General features: G+C 35.3%; 1 protein-coding gene across 1 annotated transcript in view; it reads right to left on the reverse strand.

Annotated features, from left to right (window-relative positions):
* Positions 1–699, reverse strand: part of PRKCI (protein kinase C, iota) — an 85,007-nt gene that overhangs the window by 72,799 nt on the left and 11,509 nt on the right. The window contains exon 2 of the mRNA XM_011949000.1: positions 241–362. Within this exon, the coding sequence (XP_011804390.1) occupies positions 241–362 (122 nt within the window). The remainder of the gene's footprint in view (positions 1–240; positions 363–699) is intronic.

The raw sequence follows: 699 nt of genomic DNA on the forward strand, positions 1-699 counted from the left end.
AAAAAAAAAAAAAAAAAAGGTCAAGTTAATTTCACATCATTTTGGCATAAAAGGGGCAAAACAAAGATTGTACTCTTCAGTATTCTTTTAAATACTTTAAGAAAAAATAAGAATGACATCAAATTTCTAATAGTCTTTCCTCTTAAACTTTTTAGGACTCTTACTATATTTTTAGAACAAATGATAGAATAAGATCTTAAATAAAATGCTTATACAGGCAGCTCTGCCTTTACCACTCACCTTCCTCATCTATCCACTTCATGGTGAAGAGCTGTTCGTTGTCAAAAGAACACATGTCTCGAACCTCATTGCAAAGGCCCTCAAAGGAGATGGAAGGTTCAAAATGTGTTATCATGATATCCCTGAAAAAGAAAAGGAGTTTTAAGTTTGAAAATGATTAAAAATAATGATGTTCTACATATTACTGAATGCTTGACAATTTGATGAACTTCAGTCATTTTGTGTGTGCATCAACATGCACTGCTTCCAGTAAATGATTTCATTAAAGTAAAAATTAAAATATCAAGCTGGGCATGATGGCTCATGCACTTTGGGAGGCTGAGCTGGGCAGATCACTTTAGCCCAGGAGCTCAAGACCAGCCTGGGCAACATGGTAAAACCCTGTCTCTACTAAAAACACAAAAAAAAAAATTAGCAAGAGGCTGAGGTGGAAGGATCCTTTCTCAGGCTGGGACCATG

This window comes from Colobus angolensis, unplaced genomic scaffold (genome assembly GCF_000951035.1).
Source record: "Colobus angolensis palliatus isolate OR3802 unplaced genomic scaffold, Cang.pa_1.0 Scaffold289, whole genome shotgun sequence".
Taxonomy (NCBI): Eukaryota; Metazoa; Chordata; class Mammalia; order Primates; family Cercopithecidae; genus Colobus; species Colobus angolensis.